Raw genomic sequence first — 18,826 nt, 5'->3', positions numbered from 1 at the left:
GCTTCCTAGAAGTAGAAGTCCGAGTGTGAATTCAGAATATGTCGCGGACTTTAAAACTCTGATCACAGATAGAATGGCATGTTCAATAGGAACATTATAGCAAATATCCCTAGGAATCAATTGCTATACGGATGATAAAGGACAAAACAAATGTCTTGCTAGCTTTCTCAAAGTCCAATCAATATCGGAATGCATAAATTGGATTAAAATAAATACGGCGCCAAATGATTATATTCACCGACAACTATGAGGCATTTAGGGCGGTATCAGGTGGTAAGATTAAATATTTTACTTTTAAGAAAGCTTTTAACGAATACTCTCAGAGAGGTAAGCTTTGGATCATACAACAAGCCACGAGAGTGGCCTTAAATTGAGCAAGTCTGAGATTAGTATGATGGTACGCATTTTGAGAGGACATACAGGATTACGGACACAACTATACAAAACTGGACGTATGTAATCGAATTTAGAGCATGTGAAGGGGACTGTGAAACTTTGGAAGAAATTAGTTCTAAATATCTTGGGAGTAATATTATTTTCGTTATTTTATCGGAAGCAGATCCAAATATCTTGGGAGTGATATTATTTTCGATATAACATTCCTCGAGGAGTTATTTCCAGGAAACTGAGTTTATAAACTTCGAACGATCACATCTATTTGGTCACTATATAAGGTTTAAGGTAAAATTACTAATTTTTATTGCATCACTAACATATGACCACTAATAGTGAGTTAAAACATTACAAAAATAATTTTAGTGCAAAAAAATATAACTCAGGAAATCTAATCTAAATGTTTAATCCCATAACTAATATCGCCATCAAATCTTACTTTCAACACACATAAGCACTTCAACACTAAATATTTTGAGGGAATTGAATGTTTTAGTGTTTTTTTTACACTTAAGTAGAATAGTTTCTATGATCTTAACTATTTAAGAAGGCAGGCCAATAACCTTTTTAAATAATTAAATATTCATAAAATGTCACGCACTATATGATGAACTCAACATGCTTCCCTTATAATTTCACTGTAATTTCAAATTTACTTACGTTCTGTTCTGTATTTTTCTGTGAGAAGAGCAAAAGAAGAGATTTTTTGCATACGATTAAATAATGTTTATTTTATTTTAAATAATTTTATTTAAGTTCTGAATTGAATTGAAGAAGCCTTTTTTGTGTTATTGTTAAACATCCCCGCCAGTATATTTGTTGTACAATCTTAATAATGATGTTGCTAATGATAATTGTGATGTTAATGAAGTTGATAATAATGATGATGTCAGTGATGATGATGATGATGATGAGGTAGATGTTGCTACAAGTTTACGAAAATATACAATTTTACTGTATTTTTTTTGTTGTTGTTGGTTTTTAATACGGGTTGTCGGCAATGTTTGCTGAGGCGGGATTTGTTTTGATTTTGTTTAAACTATAAAAGCCAAGGTATGAGCAAAATTTAAATTAAACAGTTGTTGAAAGATCACCCAGTAACAAACTCATTCAGAAACCACCCATTTGTTAGTAATAAGGATTAAAAACGAACAAAAAGAACAAATTAAATAATTCAAGGATTTATACAAGTGAATTTATTTAAATTGTGATTAAAACGTGCATTAATAATTTGAAAGGAAAAGAAAACTTAAGAAAACATTATGACAAAAACAGTTATTAAATCTATCATTTTGTTAAACATTTTAGTTTGTTTAACACAAGCAGCTTTAGTGAAAAATCAAGTGTCACAATCACAACTGTCACAACTAAATAACAATTATCAACAAAATTCTATAGAACAACCAAGATTTCCATCACGTACTAGTACCACTGAGAAGGAAAGATTTTCGGTTAATTATGATCAAGTGAATGATTTGGGAAATCGTGTTTTGGATAATTTCGATCATCGTTATCCTGATGGTAGTTATGAGTTTCGCTATGAATTAGCCGATGGCCAGGCACGCTACGAAAGAGGATATTTTATTACCGTTAATAAACAAAAGTCCTTGGTGGTGGTGGGTTACTACTCATATCGTATGACTGATGGCAAATATATAACAGTTTTCTATAATGCCGATCGTTTTGGTTATAGACAAAATCAAGGTAAGTGTTATTATCATGTGGGTTGGGAGTTAATGATGACACAAAGTAATTCAATTACAATTACTTATAATGCGTAATAACCAATTAAAGTTTATTCGTTTAAAATTACTTGTAATGCGTAATTGAACAATAACCAATTAAAATTACTTGTAATTATAATAGATTTTTTTCCAATTACTCTTACTTGTAATGTGTAATTGACCAATGACCAATTACTATTACTTGTCAAGTTTAATTGACCAATAAACAATTACTATTACTTGTAATTGTACTTGAAGTTTGCCAATTACAATTGTAATGTTGGTATAACTAATTACAAATAAAATGTAATTATAAAGGGAAAATTCACTATTATAAGTAATTGTAATTAGAAATTCCTCGATTACAACTAATGCCAATTACAAGTAATGCCAATTACAAGTAAATGTTATTGCTTATTTGGCTAGAAATTCTAATTGATTAAACTCAAATCTTATTGGAAACATAATCATTACCCTCCAAGCCTGGTTATCATACAAACTATGATAACATTTTATTAATTTTAAAAATTTCTTTATCTTCTAGCCATTACCCGCGATGTTCTTCCCGATTTACCACGAACCATTGAAGTTCCCGAAATCAGAGAAGAACAGTCAGAATATATTGATATAACGACGAAAAAATCAAACCCTCATCCAACCACTCCTGCATCAATTAAACGTTTACAGTCCTAAGTCATCAGAAATTATGACGTGATAATTTGCAGGCATACAAAGTCAGTATTTAAAGTTATAATTAGAAAATTATTTATTTTTGGTATTTTGGTAAAAATAACAAAAACAATTTTGTGAAGCTTAAAATAAAGTTATTGCTAAACAGTTGAACTGATTTGTATTCGTTTTTAAGAAAAAAACTAGTTTATTGGAAGTATTTGTGTTTAAAGTTAATTATAACAGTTTAATGTTGTTAAAAATGCGGCAAAGATAACAGGTGTTAAAAGCAATAAAACAGTTTTGTAAAGGGATTTTATAGTAAGGACAGGTTCGAATTGGAATAAAAGTAACTTAAAGTTTAAATGTTCGCTAAAACATGGTAATGACTTCTACTTACTCAACAACATACTGACTACTGACATATCGTCTGCATTATTTAGAAGAACTCCAGTAATGACTAACAAATAATATATTACGTAAGAATATACTGTCTAACCTTAGCATATTGTTTGCGAACTTTGCTTTAAATACAATAGAAACAAATATATTTTTTCTCTGAAAAATAGCAGAAGATGTATCCTCGTAGGTACTTTTTTCGAAGAAACATAACTACTTACTTAACTCCCAATTTGCAGGCTAACTACCCATTTTTAAATAACTGCCCCAATGTCATCCCTGTATTTAAATAATGAATTAATATGCTTTTGTGTAGGTAAGTGTATCATTTTAACCTTTTACTCTTCAACGCAAGTTTTTGCACAAAGTTCAATTGTAACTTCTTATAAATAATAAATTTTAATACTACTCTTTTTATTCCTTAACTCTTGTACAGCTTCATCAACACAGTAATTAGAAACTAATTATCTAAGAATTTATTTGCCGAGTTGTGTGTTAATTTATAATGTTTTTATCATACAAGAGGAGAATGGTTAATACAGATGATAATTTAGTTATCAGTGACATGCAATTATAATTACATTAGGAAATTTAATTGTTTGAAAAATTATTCAGAATTTTATGGAGATTTTTTTTTTGGTATATTTCATATAGTCTAGTCTATAGTCCAGTCTGTAGTCTAGTCTATAGTCTAGTCGATAGTCTAGTCTATAGTCCAGTCTGTAGTCTAGTCTATAGTCTAGTCGATAGTCTAGTCTATAGTCTAGTCTATAGTCTAGTCTATAGTCTAGTCTATAGTCTAGTCCATAGTCTAGTCTATAGTCTAGTCTATAGTCTAGTCTATAGTCTAGTCTATAGTCTAGTCTATAGTCTAGTCTATAGTCTAGTCTATAGTCTAGTCTATAGTGTAGTCTTTAGTCTAGTCTGTAGTCTAGTCTATAGTGTAGTCTATAGTCTAGTCTATAGTCTAGTCTATAGTCTAGTCTATAGTCTAGTCTATAGTCTAGTCTATAGTGTACTCTATAGTCTAGTCTACAGTGTAGTCTATAGTCTAGTCTATAGTCTTGCCTTAAATCTAGTTTTTGATTCTATAAATTATATAGCTTTAACAAGATTAAAAGCAACTTTTTTTTGAATAGAAATTGAAGAACTTCAACCAATTCTATTTTTTTTAACGATTTTAGAAAAAAACAACACTTTTTAAGTTTTAAAATCCCACACTTATTTTCAACAAGGCTGTGGTCTAGACTAGACTATATACTAGACAATAGAATATACAGTAGATTAGACTATATACTAGACTATAGACTAATCTACTGTATATTAAATAAATCGATTTTTTTATTTTAAATTATAAATTTGTTTTATTTTATTTATTTTTGTATACGTCAACTATAATTACCAATTAATTGGTTGTGAACATCGAATTTGGTTCCATTAACCGTAATTAAATTTTAAATAATTTTTTCAAATGATAATTGATTGCAGTGCTCAATATTTTATACTTTTAACAGTTTTTCGGTCACAACAACTAATATTAGATGTTCTTACGTATTAATCCAAAATAAAGGATGGTTGCTTTTACTGAATTAAGAAATAAATATAATAACCGATACAATTCAGTTCAAATTATTAATTTGGAATTTGTTACAACCACAATTCGATTATTATTATACTTTTTTAATACTGAATATAAAAAAATCAGTTAATTATACAGTTTTTCTATAACAGGGATACAATTGTAATTAATTTAACTAAATATTTATAATGATAATCGATTTTCAAACGATCTGTTTTCTGTGTGTACGATTGCCATGTACAATAGTAAAATAACCTCATATAATAATAATAATAATAAAATTAATTAATAGTAACATTAGTAAATAAATTAGTTACACAATTAAATATTATGCATTTAATTAAAGCATTAAACGGCAGCTATAAACAAAGCAAATCTAACAATTTTATTGAATTTGCCTTTAAATTAATTTTTATATAAATCCTACTAATTTAACATATAATTCGCATTTGCACCTATACAAAATTGTTTAGTTAATTACACATTTGGGTTAAAAGCAATTTAAAATAGCACAACATAAAGGCTTAATATTATTTTGAAACGAATCTCTGGACTTTGTATTTGCATTTATTTTTAACAAAATTCCATTAATCACTGTTATTTGTTTCGACACTTTTTAGACCATCATCCATTATTAAGCTTCGTGTAGATTAAAAAAGTGCCACCCTCTGGATTTGCTTTGAAAAAGTATTAGTTTGCTTTGACATTATGTTTTTTTTCTAGGCCAATACATAGTTGCAATGAATATTTGGGGAATTTAAATTCCATAAACAAAATTATTTTGGTAGACAAACTATTTAATTTCAGTTATTTCCCATGTAAATTGGGGTGGACCCCTTTTAAATTATGGAAAAATATCTTGATCTAGCTTAACAATCATTGATCTTAATATTGAAAGCTTTATAGCGGATATCTAGAATGAAGAATGAATGAAATAAACTGGAGTATATGTAACTTACAAATAGCGGCCAGACTAATATTGATGCATATATAGAAGAATGTGAACGACCAAGTTTCTATATTAAGCCAACAAAATGAAAACCATAAAATTCGAACATTTTTCATAGGCAAATACAAAAAAGTTTATATAAATAATTACAAAAACAACTTCATTTCAATACGGATTTTAACAATTGCCTAAAAGTGTCTGTGTAGTCGGAACAAGTGAAATGAAGTGAAATGCAACAATAGTGAAAAAACAAGTATGAATGTATAATCGGGCATGGCTGACTTTATAATACGCTATACCACTGCTATATTATGTTAAAAATGTGAGATTTTTACAAAAGTGTTAATTATGAGTCTATCCTTATAAATTTCAGTAGAGGAATTTACTTCTACTTTAAATTTACTTATGTAGAATTTAAGCGTGTCATTATTATTTGTAAGTGAATTTTGCCTTTCAAGTCATTTTTTGAAAGGGAATTTGTATGGGGGCTAGGGTCCAATTGAGGTCCACTTCTATAAAATTAAGTTTTGCCGATGATATAATAAAAACATTTAACCTAGTTATGAGCCCAAAAGCTCATATTTACAATAGAGATCTTAGAAAGAGAATATGGAAATTATCTTGAAAATTATGACCTGTAGCATGTGCACAAGGTTTACATGGACACACTATCATACGGTCATACGAACATATCTAAATTGACACAGAAAGTAATTTTAAGGACAAATATTTTTTGTGTTACAAACATCAGCACAAACGCATAATATGCTTCCAACTATAGTGGTGTAGGGTATAAAAACTAATTTAACCACATACCGAACAAGTATCACAATACAATTACTATACATTAGACTGACTCTCGAAAAAAAATACAGGAGTTAAAAAAAAATTTTCAGAAAATTTTACATGTTAAGGTTGTACTAAGAGTTATTATGAAAAATTTCCAAAAATATTATAGATCTAGCAAATCTATACCGATTTTAAGTGTTATAAATTGATGATACTTTAGAATTCTTTTAAAAAGTACCTTGTATTAAAATCACTTTTTTGAAAGCTTTGAAACGGACGTCGCAAGGTAAATTTTAAGAGGGAAAAGGATAATACAACTTTTTCCCAAAAATGGTTGAGCCAGTCTACTCTACAAACATATATTTATACAAATTACATAAGTACTCTAATAATAGTGACAGTCGGTTGGTCATTGTTTTATATATTACCAGAATCCTACCTAAAAATATTGTTTTTTGTTGGAACTACATTCGAAAATTCGAATCAATCCGGTATGTCTTATGTAAGTACGGGTTTTCTTCAATCAAGTACACAACACTAACTAAATCCATTATATAGACAAAGTAATCTTGAATCATGATAATTTTTTGCTTGATTTAAGCTCTACTTGATTTGAGATACTAATATGATTGATTCAATCATTTGTAAAACCTATTTTCTATACAAGCTTCCTTAGGACATTCTAATGTGTAAACGTACAAAGTTTAGTTTACAATTATAGCATTAAAATAGACTAGTGTTTTCTTTTACCTTACACCACTATAGTGGGCCCTACAGCCACCTTAAAGTATACCGATCGATACAAACACCATTATTATAGCGATAAAATTCAGTACTTCTTTATAATGTACTTCTTTATAAATTTAAAAATCGGTCCATTTATGACCATAACTCACATAAGTATAAATAATCTTTTATTAAATTAGATTATTAGGTCAGGGTATAATATGGGCGGCAATGCTAGATAATTTGTTTAATTTCTCACGCATAGAGAGAATTTTAGAAAACACAAATGACTGTTCGAACTGAACATGAATTTGTACGTAAAATGTCTGTATGTATTTGATATGTATGTACATTACGGCTATGATTTTTTGCAGATATCAAAAATACCATAGCAAGAACTTGTAGGACGTGAACAGATGTTAAGGAATATGATATGTACCAGTTTTTTAAAGGTGTTGAAGTTTCGCATTAATTTTCCTTTATTATACCTTTCACCTTAGTGAGAAGGGTATATATTTTCGGACTCTTTAAAGTATATATACAAAATAATAAACATGAAATTAAGAACGTAGAGTACGGATTGGGCGATCCCAAAAAGGGACTTTTTGGTACTTTTTCATTCCACAAAAGGTACTGTTTTTGAATTTTCTATAATATCGAACCTAGAAATATGAAATTTAGCATGTAGGGCCTTAACCAGACAAGAACCTACAAAAAGGGACTTTTTAGTACTTTTTCGTTGTACAAAAGGTACTTTTTGAAATTTTTATAATATTGAACCTAGAAACATGAAATTAATTAACTAAAGCCTGGGTTAAGTGGGAACCCATAAAAGGGGACTTTTTGGTACTATTTCGTTCTTCAAAATGTACTTTTTAAAAGTTCTATAATATTGAACCTAGATACATGAAATAAATTTTGTAGAGTCTGGATTAAGTGAAAAGGGACTTTTTGGTACCTTATCGTTTTGCAATATTTATTTTTTTGATTTTTTGTAATAGAATTCTCACTGACTGTTTCTTAACAAATCATGTTGATGGGTATATAAGATTCGGCACAGCCGAAAATAGAACTCTTCTTGCTTATATATAAATTATTCTATAAACATTATCTTCAACAGAACATTGTTCTTTAAATCCTTGTTATGAAATTTTTAACAAATCGCAATAATACATCTTGGTATAGATATGAGTATACTTTTATATGGAAATTATTAAAATAATATTGTCCAAAGTTGGACAATATTTTTTATTTTTTTGTTATTATTAAATGAATTTTATTTTAATTTGAATTTTTATATTTATTGTTTTTACTATAAGATTATTTGCATTTAAGATAAATTGAATTATTATGAATTATTAAATGAACTGTATTATCTTAACATTGCAAAGTAATCTTGTAATTAGTAATCAGTATTCGGTACAATTGAATTGTCATTTGTTCTAAATATTCGCTGAATAGCCATTTATGTTCTAAACCTAAGTTTCGCGTTTCTTATAATTAAAATAAATCTTCACTTGTAAATCATCAGTCGTTGTGAAAACATTAAAACATCTCTCCCGCTCTTTAAACTCAGTGCTGTGAACAAAAATAAAATAATATATAAAAACAATACCTCCAACTTCACTTATTTACTTCAATTAGCCCGGCAGAACAAAAGGTAATTATCCCTCATTCCCTTCTCTTAAAAGAAAAGAATTATTATTTATTAATTCCCCGCTATCTTTCTTTTCTTTTTATTCCGCACCCGCATATAATTATAATAACTCGGACGAGAGTTATTATAATTATCAGAAAAACTTCTTGTAGATTGCTCCTTGTTTTCCCCCGCTCTACCAGTCTACAGAAGTTGCTCTAGTTTATTTCATGGTCCTATCGAGCCTCTCAGTATATTGAAAAATAACCAGAAAAATACCAACAAATTTCCCTACAAAAATCACCGCAAGAATGAGGTAAATTACATGCTCATCAGTTTTTAAAAGCCGGACAAAACGTAAGTAAAAATCTCTTTTTTTTACACAAAATTCCCACTCGCGCACACACACATACATACATTCATCAAAAAAATCACAAAAATCACATAAAAAAACATCATATATCTCTCTATATTAACGTGCAAAAAAAAAAAGAATATTTAAAATTCAAAAAACAACCCTAAAACATAAATCTCTAAAAAAAAAAAATAAAAAAAAAACACTTTAAAAAAAACATACAACAAGTGCAAAAAATTTCCAAAAACTGCAAAAAAATCCCTATAAAAAAAATATATTTATGTATATATGTAAATGTGTTACAAATAAATAATTAGCAAAGTGAAAAATTATTTTTCTTAGAAAAGTGCAAAAAAAATATATATAACATATTTAAAATTATATGAAAAAGTGAAAAAAAATTCGTGTCGCCATATAAAAAATTACGGGTTCTATATATTTAAAATAAAGAATAAAAAGCGCAAATTTTTACATATAATATAGCGGTTCCTTATATACATATTTAAAAAAAGCGCATAATTTTACATAAAGTGTACATAAAAAATTAGCGGTTCCTATATATTTTAAAGAGCATAATTTTACATAAAAATAGCGGTGCCCTATATAATAAAAAAGCGCAATTTTGTTGTATAAAAACTTGTGTCGCCATATTTATTTGAAATAAATAAAAATTTGCGGTTTTTCTTATATACCAAAAAAAAAGTTTAATAAATAACGCCATATTGAGAAAAAATTGTGACGCCATATTTTTTTAAATAAGTAAAATCGGTATTTTATTTTAATTTTTTTTAATAAAAATTAAATTAAAAAAAATTATATATAAGTGCACATAATTACCGCAAATAAATTTTTCCCCTACCCAATACATGTTTGCATATATACATATTACTAATCCATACCTATTACAAATCTCATGTAATTATCCCGTTAAATTGTTTGTGTAATAATATTTGTCCAAAAGAAATAAACAAACGAGAATAAAGCAAAATTGAAAAAATATTTGTTGTATGCTTTTTAATGCAAGTGTTTCTCACATAAAAGAAAATAAATTAAAACGAAAAATATTACACCCAAAGAAAAATTAAGCGTGCTCTTAATAATTAAAATAAAATATTACGAAAAAAATATTAAAGTGCAATAATAAAATAAATTTATTTTTCTGCTTATATAAAAATAATTTATTTTCTCAAATAAATTACTTTATTTACTCAAGTGATACTTAAAGAAAAATTCAATCACAGTGAAATTTTTATTAAAATTAAAAATTGTGAAAATTTGTGCTGATTTTTTTCTCGAGTGTAAAATAAATAAGAATTCTTTGTGTTGTTCTCATCATTTAAATATTTTTGTTGTTGCTTAAACTGAAATAAAATTACATACAGTCCACTGCAAAGAATTATAAGCAACAACTTAAATAAAGAACAATAAAAATAAAAACAATATTAACAACACAAAGTTATTTTTTAAAAAAGTTCACTACTCGCTAAAAAACAAAACTTAAAATAAAAAATAATAAATTTAAATAAAATTTTTCCAAAATTACTAAAAGCAGAAAAATAAATTTGTTATTATTTTAATCTCATTAAATTATCCCAAATCAAAATATTTTACTAAATCTAAATAATTACTCAATCCAAAAATATAAAATAAAAAGTGCAAGTGTAAAAGTGTATTCAAAAAAAAAAAAAAATCGCTTAATAGTGGTCGTGTTGTCATCACTTATATTTTTTTCATATGCATTCTCGCTCATTCTCAATAAGGGTTGCTCTAGTTTATTTCAAATAAAATTCTCAATAAAGGTTGCTCTAGTTTATTTCAAATATTAAAAATTTTCTAAAATAATTTTAGAAATTGCTTTAAGAGCGGAAAGTTTTTTGACCGAATTTACTTAAAAACAATCTTATATTTTCAGGACAGTATTGGCTATAAGGCAGTGCTATGATATTTAGTCGCCAAAAAACAGTCATAACCCTAATGTAAATATGTATATTTGTTTCCATTTCGAACAATTCCAATTACTCGTCTAGGACATTACAACAATAACAATTACAAATATTACATGCATGTATAAGTAGTTTTTGGCTAAATAATGATTATTATTCAAAAAGCCAATTTCAATTCTCTAATTTAAGAAACAAATCATTTAAACAAAATCAAAAACTATAATATTTTTTTTTATAATTTAAAGCAATACTATACTTTTGGCTTTATATATTTTCCAAAATAAGATTAAAATTAAAAAATAATGTTATTATAAGCTACTTTGTGTCTTCGAAAAAAAACAACGTATTTCCGGAATCCACTACTTTGTGTTCATTTACATAAGTAGTACACAAAATTGCAGAAATTTCTTGTCGATCACATAACTGAGAATTTAATAGAAGTTAAATTACTTATTGTTTACTACAGCCTAAGAACTCAATTCAGTTTTCCAATTATATGAATTCTCATATGAATAGCTATCCCCTAATCACTTTAAATATCTACAGTCTCTTATAAATGTCATTCGAACATTTTAATAACTTCTGAAACTAAATGTCATACCGTTAAAGGATTATAACTTACGAAATGTTCCACCACTACCACCATTGTTACGTTTTACACTGTAAATATCATTTAATTTCAGCTCTAGTAATTTTAATTTTTTTCCACGAAATTTTGACAATATCCTGTTACCCATTTATGAGTGGTGGTAAGTGGCGCCATTTAATTTAACATTGGCATTTGTCCTGTGGTAACAATGCTGTCACTGATAAAATTCTATTATTTTTTTGTATTTCTGCGTTGTTTGCCCCACATTTTGTTTTGTAATTCCATTATTATGTCTAGTTGACATTTTCATTTTTTTTGCGTTTTTTTTACTCCATGTTGTTGTTGGTTTTGTTAGTATTTTGTAGCGATTTTATGTGATTTTAACATTTGTGGTCTTTTGGTATCTAGTGATAAATGTACTTGTCTAGTGGCCAGAGAAAAAAAACTATAACTGAAAAAAATTCAATAACAATAGTATTACAGTAGACATAAAATACAACAAGTATTATTAGTGGACATTACGCTAAATTGATTTAGCCCACAAACAAATAAATATAAAAATTTTACACATACGTAATCAATAAAATTTTTTGCGAAATAGTGTGACAAAAACGTAGGGATACAGGAAGTTTATTTATATGTGATGAGAACAATATTTTTTATGTTCTGATTGTTTCAAAGCTCCATGCAATTGGTTACAACAAGCATAGAAAATTTAGTACTTTAGTAATTTTGACTCCAATTTCGACACTAGTTTTTCTATAGTCATGCATAGTCTATCTATATGCTACTCCATAGTCTAGTCTATAGTCTAGTCTATAGTCTAGTCTATAGTCTAGTCTATAGTCTAGTCTATAGTCTAGTCTATAGTCTAGTCTATAGTCTAGTCTATAGTCTAGTCTATAGTCTAGTCTATAGTCTAGTCTATAGTCTAGTCTATAGTCTAAGTCTATAGTATCCTAGTCTATAGTCTAGTCTATAGTCTAGTCTATAGTCTAGTCTATAGTCTAGTCTATAGTCTAGTCTATAGTCTAGTCTATAGTCTAGTCTATAGTCTAGTCTATAGTCTAGTCTATAGTCTAGTCTATAGTCTAGTCTATAGTCTAGTCTATAGTCTAGTCTATAGTCTAGTCTATAGTCTAGTCTATAGTCTAGTCTATAGTCTAGTCTATAGTCTAGTCTATAGTCTAGTCTATAGTCTAGTCTATAGTCTAGTCTATAGTCTAGTCTATAGTCTAGTCTATAGTCTAGTCTATAGTCTAGTCTATAGTCTAGTCTATAGTCTAGTCTATAGTCTAGTCTATAGTCTAGTCTATAGTCTAGTCTATAGTCTAGTCTATAGTCTAGTCTATAGTCTAGTCTATAGTCTAGTCTATAGTCTAGTCTATAGTCTAGTCTATAGTCTAGTCTATAGTCTAGTCTATAGTCTAGTCTATAGTCTAGTCTATAGTCTAGTCTATAGTCTAGTCTATAGTCTAGTCTATAGTCTAGTCTATAGTCTAGTCTATAGTCTAGTCTATAGTCTAGTCTATAGTCTAGTCTATAGTCTAGTCTATTGTCTAGTCTATGCTCTAGTCTATAGTCTAGTCTATAGTCTAGTCTATAGTCTAGTCTATAGTCTAGTCTATAGTCTAGTCTATAGTCTAGTCTATAGTCTAGTCTAAAGTCTAGTCTATAGTCTAGTCTATAGTCTAGTCTACAGTCTTGTCTATACTCTAGTCTATTGTCTAGTCTATAGTCTAGTCTATAGTCTAGTCTATAGTCTAGTCTATAGTCTAGTCTATAGTCTAGTCTACAGTCTAGTCTATAGTCTGGTCTATAGTCTAGTCTATAGTCTAGTCTATAGTCTAGTCTATAGTCTAGTTTATAGAATAGTCTATAGTCTATATTATTTCTTTTATTTATAGTGGTCTTGTATATATTTATATGCTAGTCTAAAGGGTAGTCTATAGTATAGTCTACAGTTTTGTTTGTAGCTTAGAGTATAGCATAGTTCATAGTCCAATCGGTATACTAACTCACTAAATTACTAACTGACTAACGTACTAATTTACCAACTTACTAGCTAATTTACTTACTTACTAACTCACTAACTTACTAACATACTAACTCACTAACTTACTAACTTACTAACTTACTAACTTACTAACTTACTAACTTACTAACTTACTAACTTACTAACTTACTAACTTACTAACTTACTAACTTACTAACTTACTAACTTACTAACTTACTAACTTACTAACTTACTAACTTACTAACTTACTAACTTACTAACTTACTAACTTACTAACTTACTAACTTACTAACTTACTAACTTACTAACTTACTAACTTACTAACTTACTAACTTACTAACTTACTAACTTACTAACTTACTAACTTACTAACTTACTAACTTACTAACTTACTAACTTACGAACTTACGAACTTACGAACTTACTAACTTACTAACTTACTAACTTACTAACTTACTAACTTACTAACTTACTAACTTACTAACTTACTAACTTACTATCTTACTAACTTACTAACTTACTAACTTACTAACTTACTAACTTACTAACTTACTAACTTACTAACTTACTAACTTACTAACTTACTAACTTACTAACTTACTAACTTACTAACTTACTAACTTACTAACTTACTAACTTACTAACTTACTAACTTACTAACTTACTAACTTACTAACTTACTAACTTACTAACTTACTAACTTACTAACTTACTAACTTACTAACTTACTAACTTACTAACTTACTAACTTACTAACTTACTAACTTACTAACTTACTAACTTACTAACTTACTAACTTACTAACTTACTAAGTTACTAACATACTAACTTACTAACTAAGAAACTAACTTATTTACTGGTGTACTAATTTACACTAACTTGTTCTTAAATCTTGTTCCAGTTTTAGTCACCCACTCTGTAGGCTTAACGAGAGATTAACAGCCTCTGATGTAAACTATTTGTTTTGTTAGAGTATGTGCTAGAAATCGTATAAAATAAAAACATTTATCAATTTTGACTTTCGATGTTGTTGTTATCGTTAAATAAAACAAATTTATTACAATTTTTATGGGTCTTTATTTCGTTTTCATTTTTTATTTAAAAAATATAAGTATGTATATGTTTTTTTGGTTTGTTTATTACAATTAGTAAATTTGTTAACAAAATACTAAATAAGTGTTTGTGTATTTAGTTTAAATAAAAACAAGATTTCTTTTATAACACACTTAAATTAAGTTTTAATTTAAAATAACAAAACAAATTTTAAAGGTTTATTTTAACACTTGTTTTTATTGATTTTACTATAAAGCAAATTTTAATTTTTTCCATAAAATATGCTAAAATAAACCTTTTAGTAACAATAATTTCTCTACGTTGTTTGTCTTTGTGAATTTATATTTTAAAAATTTGAACTAAAAGTTTTTAATATAATTTATTTTCGTTATTTCAAAATTAAAGCAAAAATAATTATTTTTATATTGATATTTTTACTAAAATTGTTTTTTTATCTTTAATTTACAAACTCTATTAGTTTTAGTTTTAGTTTTATTAAAGTTTTTAGTATTAGTTGTTTTTGTTTACAAATATTTATTTTACAATTCTTTAATTTGGTTCCTTTTAGCCAAAATTTATAGTTTTATTTCTAGAATTTATTTTGTTACAAATTAATTTTAGATTAAATTTATTTTTTCATTGGTTTTTTATTTGATATTATTTTTATACACTTAATAGAAAAAAGTTATTTTACAAATCAACCACAATTCTTAGAAGGTAAAATAGGATGAATATTTCAAGAAATGTAAAGAAATTTATTTAATTATTTAGAAAAAGTATATATTTTTTATTGAAATTGCTGCATTATAAAATTGTTAAAAGGAAACTTTACTATCTTACAAATAACGTTCCCTGTAGGCAACTGTTGTTTTTTTAAACAAAACTACTTTCTCTACTCCTCAGTTGTAGGCGATTGTAGTAAGAACTTATTTAACTCCCTATTTGTAAGCGAGCGTGATAAATACTTGCCTCCAATGACATTACCGCGTAAAAATAATAACATAAAATGCTATTGTGTAACTAAATTTTGGCATTTCAATCCATTTTTAAATGTAAGTTTTTGCTTGGATTGTTTTTAAATCAAATTACATGTATAAATTATTAATTATTTAATTTGTGTACATTTCTAACCCAATACACTCAATTCAACAGTTATACTATAAAACTTTAATAAGTTTTGTTTTATATTTATTCAAACACTTTCATAGCAAATCTAATTGATATCACTTCTTTATAAAATAAAACATATTTTTTCTTCAAATCAATTTTATTTAATTGAATTTGAAAAAAAAGTATATTAATCCTTGTGATAAATATTTACTCAGTTAAACATTATAAATAATGTAATTGCAGTTGTAGTAAAGTTTTTATACGCTACAATAATGAGGGTATTATGCGTTTACGCAGATGTTTATAACATCCAAAAATATTTGTCTTGTATCCATCTTAAAGTGTACCAATTAGCTTTGAATCACTCTCTGAGTTGATTTATGGTTTGTCCGTCCATCTACCCATCTGTGTATCCATGTTATTTGGCACATGTTCTAAATAGTCTCGGCTATTAACTGATACACGGTAAAGTCTATATTTTGGGATAAGTCACAGAAGAGTGACTGTGGTCCAGATACTGGTCCAGAAATTTCACAAACGTAAAGACACCCAATGGGGCAATGATGAGTTGTCAAAAAAGCTTAGCCAGCACGGCAGGTGTTTAGGTAAAGCACTTCAACATTCACTCGTTTGTATCTAAACTAAGGTATAAAAAAATCAACATTTTTAACATAATAACTGGAGAAATGATACACTGTGTTCGGCTATCCTCGACTACAAATTCTTCCCTGTTTTTATTTTGTGTTTTTTTTTTTCAAAATTAATTTGCATTACTGCATCATAAAAAATGTCCCATTCTCTTAATATTATCATCCAAAGGGTTAGTGAGTACAGGCAAAGAAAAATTAACATTTTTATAAAGAAATTATTATGTTCACTAGAATCATATTTCTTAGTTGTCGCCACTATAACATTTTTCAAATTACATACATAAACACAAGTAAATTTATTTTGTTACAGTCATAATACGATTATTATAATTGCAACAAATTGTGATTTAATTACAGTGACCATAATATAGTTAAATTCCTTGCAGTCTCTTTAAAATCATTACATTAAACATTTATATTTCTTCAGTGTACACATATAAATATGTATATATGCAAATATGTGTATGTATATTGCACCTTTTTAAAAGGATTACAATTTAAAAAAAATTAAATAAAGAAAATAATAAACACACAATTTATAATTTATATGCAAACATAAATAATTATGAATAAATTTGTAATATAAAAAAATTTTATATTTATGTATAATATACATAAACAAATATCTCATCTTTTTACATGTTCTATAAATTGTGGTTTTATGCTTAAATTATGTAATAATATATATCTTTTTTTAATTTCTATCATATTTTTAAGAAATTTCTTATAAACATTTTATGTTTTTTTTTCTGTTTCCATTTTATTTATAAATTATTTTATAAAATTTAATTTTAAAAACTTACTGTACATTTTATTTGAATTTAATTATTGATAATTAGCTGCAATATTTACACCAATAGTTTTATTTATTTCATTACATATTTGTATGTATTTGTGTATTTTGTTTAATTTATCAAATTGATTACATATATGATTTTATATTGAAACGGAAATTAAAATCACTGAATATGTATGTATTTTTTTTTAATAAACATATAAAAAAATTACATTAAAATTAATGTTTTTGGTCAATGGTGTTTTAATAAATAAATATTTTTTTTAAAAGTGAAAAAGAAAAATTTATGAATAAAATTAATTTTATAAAACGCCACAACACTGACATAGTGAAAGTGAATGTAACATGAAAAATTAAAAGACCTCTTAACCCAATGTTGTTTTCGGCACAAGCATAGAAAACATTAACAAGTATCAATGTACAGTCGGGCATGGTCGACCATATGATATCTAGGGAGTGGCTATGTACAACATGTTTATTATATTTAAATAATAAAGCATTAAGTTGTTTTCTACCTTAATTCTGGAATATTTTTACTTATTGTTGAAAAAACTGTTTTTATACAAAACGACTCATAGGGGGTAGATGTAAATATGGGTCTATCTTAATAAGTTTTGGTAGAGGAATTTAAGTCTACTTCAAAGTTATAGAGGTTACTTCAAAGTTAAAGAGGTTATACAAAGTAATGGACCGATTTCAATAATTTTCAATAGCAATCGTCATTGGACCAAAAGAAGAGTATGCGCCAGATTTGATCAAATTATATTGAAAATTGCGACCTATAGCGTGCAGCAGTGCATTGTGCTGGAACTAGAAAAAATAGGTTGTGAGAGGGAGGATAGAGGAAGTAGTGTTTGTGAACCTTTTCACATAGAAAGTGGCAGGGAATACTTCTGCAGGAAGTTTGTTCCACATACGAACAGTTGAAGAATGAATTTTCCCTGTAATATGTTGTGCGGTCCACTGGCCAATCGAACACAAATGGGTGTGTGCTTGAAGACAGTCATGTGCTACGTGTATCGGTAAGGAGTTCCCTATTTTCAGAGGAACACAAATAGAACAGTGAATTAGAAGAGTTTCATAGCCTACTGTCACCGAAAAGTACCTTTGTCTTCTCTTGTACGCGGTCGAGTAGCTCCAAAAAAGACTTTGAAGCTCCAGCCCATGGGAGTTGTAGTAAATTTTCTGTCGGATATAAGTGGTGTAAATAGTGAGAAGATCAGATGGAGTGAAGAATGTTTTACACTGTTTCAAAAAACCAAGACACTTGAATGCTTCTTTCGACAGTTGGAAAATGTGTTTAGTCCATCGTACATCTCACTGCATTGTCATGTCCAGAACATCAAGAGTTTCTGATGAATTCAGTGCTCAAATCAATTCCATTTTGGGATTAGTTCAATATCTAACATTTTTAAAACGATCTAATTTTGATTTCAAGTCAAGTATATT

General features: G+C 27.4%; 1 protein-coding gene and 1 long non-coding RNA gene across 2 annotated transcripts; both read left to right on the top strand.

Annotated features, from left to right (window-relative positions):
• Window positions 1-1,482: 1,482 nt before the first annotated feature.
• Window positions 1,483-2,954, top strand: LOC111678107. The gene is made up of 2 exons (XM_023439343.2): window positions 1,483-2,097; window positions 2,662-2,954. Exons 1-2 carry the CDS (start codon window positions 1,656-1,658, stop codon window positions 2,808-2,810), a joined length of 591 nt encoding a protein of 196 aa, XP_023295111.2. The 5' UTR covers window positions 1,483-1,655; the 3' UTR covers window positions 2,811-2,954.
• Window positions 2,955-8,459: 5,505 nt separating this feature from the next.
• LOC124418852 lies at window positions 8,460-9,158 on the top strand. Its single transcript, XR_006940261.1, has 2 exons — window positions 8,460-8,888; window positions 9,038-9,158. It is a non-coding gene; the product is annotated as an uncharacterized LOC124418852 (long non-coding RNA).
• The last annotated feature ends 9,668 nt before the right edge of the window (window positions 9,159-18,826 follow it).

The sequence above is a fragment of the Lucilia cuprina genome, chromosome 3 (genome assembly GCF_022045245.1).
Source record: "Lucilia cuprina isolate Lc7/37 chromosome 3, ASM2204524v1, whole genome shotgun sequence".
Taxonomy (NCBI): domain Eukaryota; kingdom Metazoa; phylum Arthropoda; class Insecta; order Diptera; family Calliphoridae; genus Lucilia; species Lucilia cuprina.
Note: the sequence above shows the minus strand (reverse complement) of the source record. Positions and strands in the feature narration are given on the sequence as shown.